Below are 2,001 nucleotides of genomic sequence, written 5' to 3'. Positions count from 1 at the left end.
ACATAAACATCGCCTCCGCAATACAGGCGTGCAGACAACTTTCTTTGCTTGACGTCACAGACCGTTTGAATTTTTTTTTTCCTCCAACGCATCCGGATCTCAACAGAGGCAGCTTTAATTAGGCTTCGTTTCATAAAAGGCCTCATTCCCGAGTCCAACGCTTACATGCGATGAAGTAATGATAAAAAGAGCACACAACGCATGCAACAATGCCAATAAAGCACAACTCGTGACGCAGCCGCGCAACTTTTCTATAAGTTGTACCTCCTATCGACGTACTTGTATAAATGTAATGCCAACTGCTTTCTAACAGTGTTTTCAATATCTTTCGAATGAAAGAAAAAAAAAGTTGAAAAAAATAATGGCCTGCGCAGGGATCGAACCTACGACCTTCGCGTTATTAGCACGACGCTCTAACCGACTGAGCTAGCAGGCCAGACAACCACGGAGATATTGTTAAAGTATAAGAAGCTAAACTATCTTTCGTAAGTGATACAAAAATTTTATTGCTGTTTTTTTTTTTTTTTTGTTTACCAGTACCACATCACAGCATTCGGCCACTCTATTAGCCGCTTCTCTTCATTAAACGCACCAAACACGTCAAATCCACCTTTCTTGGTGGCGTTGCGGTCGCTACCGGAAGTTGTACCCGCTTTATCAACAACACATGTGCACAGAAAGACAAGCGCCAAACATCCTCGTTACGATAAATGTATCGAATAACGGTAGCGTGAAACCGTTCGGTGCGTTGTTCTGATTACGCACGAGGCTGCTTTCAGTCGTCCGTTCCTTGTCTTCATCTCCATCAACCGTGATGGCGGCCTTGAGGAGTTCGGACACGGGCTTCCAACAGCAGCAGGATGACCAGGCGGCCAAGGCCGGCGAGGACTTCGTCCGGCTGTTCTACGAGACCCTGGAGAAGCGGCGTCACCTTCTGGGTAACCTGTTCCTCGATACGGCCAACCTGGTCTGGAACGGGAACCCGCACGGCTCCAAGGAGGCCATCAGCAAGTTCTACGAGTCGCTACCTTCCTGCGAGACCGATCTGATCTGCGCCGACGCACAGCCCTTTCGAGCCGAGTTCGTCCAGGGCCAGACGACCATCCACGTCGTGGCCGCTGGACAGATAAAGTTTTCCGGCAAGCGCTGGGTGCCTTACACAGAGTCCTTCGTGCTCACCGCTCAGGGCAACGTCTGGAAGATCGTGGCGGACACGTTTCGGTTTCAAGAGCCCGCGCCGGTGTGACTGCGTGGAGCGCTGCGATGACTTTATCGCTGCATTGATATTCATTCTTGGCTCTGGTGGTTTGTCATCCTCTCCTGTGTTGTAAAAATGCACATTTTTATTATAAGTAAAGGCAAGCTTTTGAGCGGCGCTCAGCCGTGCTGCTGGATATCATGTCCCTGTGTCCTAATGCACGAAACTATAGTCGGGTACAACTTCAGAGGACAGGAGAGGCCCCGCCCAGATGACCGAAGCACAGCAGCCAATTTGTCCGCGACTAAAAAAAAGAGTCCCGTTCGATAAATTGTGACTGCTTCTAGAACATGTATTTGTCGGTATAAAGAGATTTGCGTATCGTGACGAGTGCTTTAGTAAAACTGTAATGATGGAAATGCTACAGCACATTGCACATGCTCATAAGCAACATCCCTCACACATCAAACTCGATTTCAAAAGTGGCACAGAAACACATTTCAATGCTTGCATATCTGAATTGAAACACTATTGTTCCTTGATTATTGTTGGTGAGCTCAAAATCATCATTCGGGCAGCTGGACACTCGGCTATCTTACACACGGCTGCCAACGATCGGTCGTTTGCGCGCTAAGCTTGAAACAACGAAGGCAGCATGTTCTCCGTCAGCATGGTCACCGGCTACCCGCTCTTGATGTCGCTTGAAGTGCGTGCCTATTGGTAGAGGCACATGTGCATCCGCCTTTGAGTGGAAAATGCCGCTTTCTTCTAAAGTTGTACCCAAGTATAGCCGGCGAAACTCC

General features: G+C 48.4%; 1 protein-coding gene and 1 non-coding gene across 2 annotated transcripts; one reads left to right on the top strand and one right to left on the bottom strand.

The window, feature by feature from the left end:
* Positions 1-362: 362 nt before the first annotated feature.
* Positions 363-436, bottom strand: TRNAI-AAU (transfer RNA isoleucine (anticodon AAU)). The gene has a single exon. It is a non-coding gene; the product is annotated as a tRNA-Ile (tRNA).
* Positions 437-629: 193 nt separating this feature from the next.
* LOC119163918 (NTF2-related export protein 1) lies at positions 630-1,394 on the top strand. Its single transcript, XM_037415988.2, has one exon. The coding sequence runs from the start codon at positions 815-817 to the stop codon at positions 1,244-1,246; it is 432 nt and encodes a 143-aa protein (XP_037271885.1). The 5' UTR covers positions 630-814; the 3' UTR covers positions 1,247-1,394.
* The last annotated feature ends 607 nt before the right edge of the window (positions 1,395-2,001 follow it).

Source organism: Rhipicephalus microplus, chromosome 8, assembly GCF_043290135.1.
Source record: "Rhipicephalus microplus isolate Deutch F79 chromosome 8, USDA_Rmic, whole genome shotgun sequence".
Classification (NCBI taxonomy): Eukaryota; Metazoa; Arthropoda; class Arachnida; order Ixodida; family Ixodidae; genus Rhipicephalus; species Rhipicephalus microplus.
The sequence above is the reverse complement of the archived record's forward strand: the minus strand, read 5'-3'. Positions and strand labels throughout refer to the sequence as shown.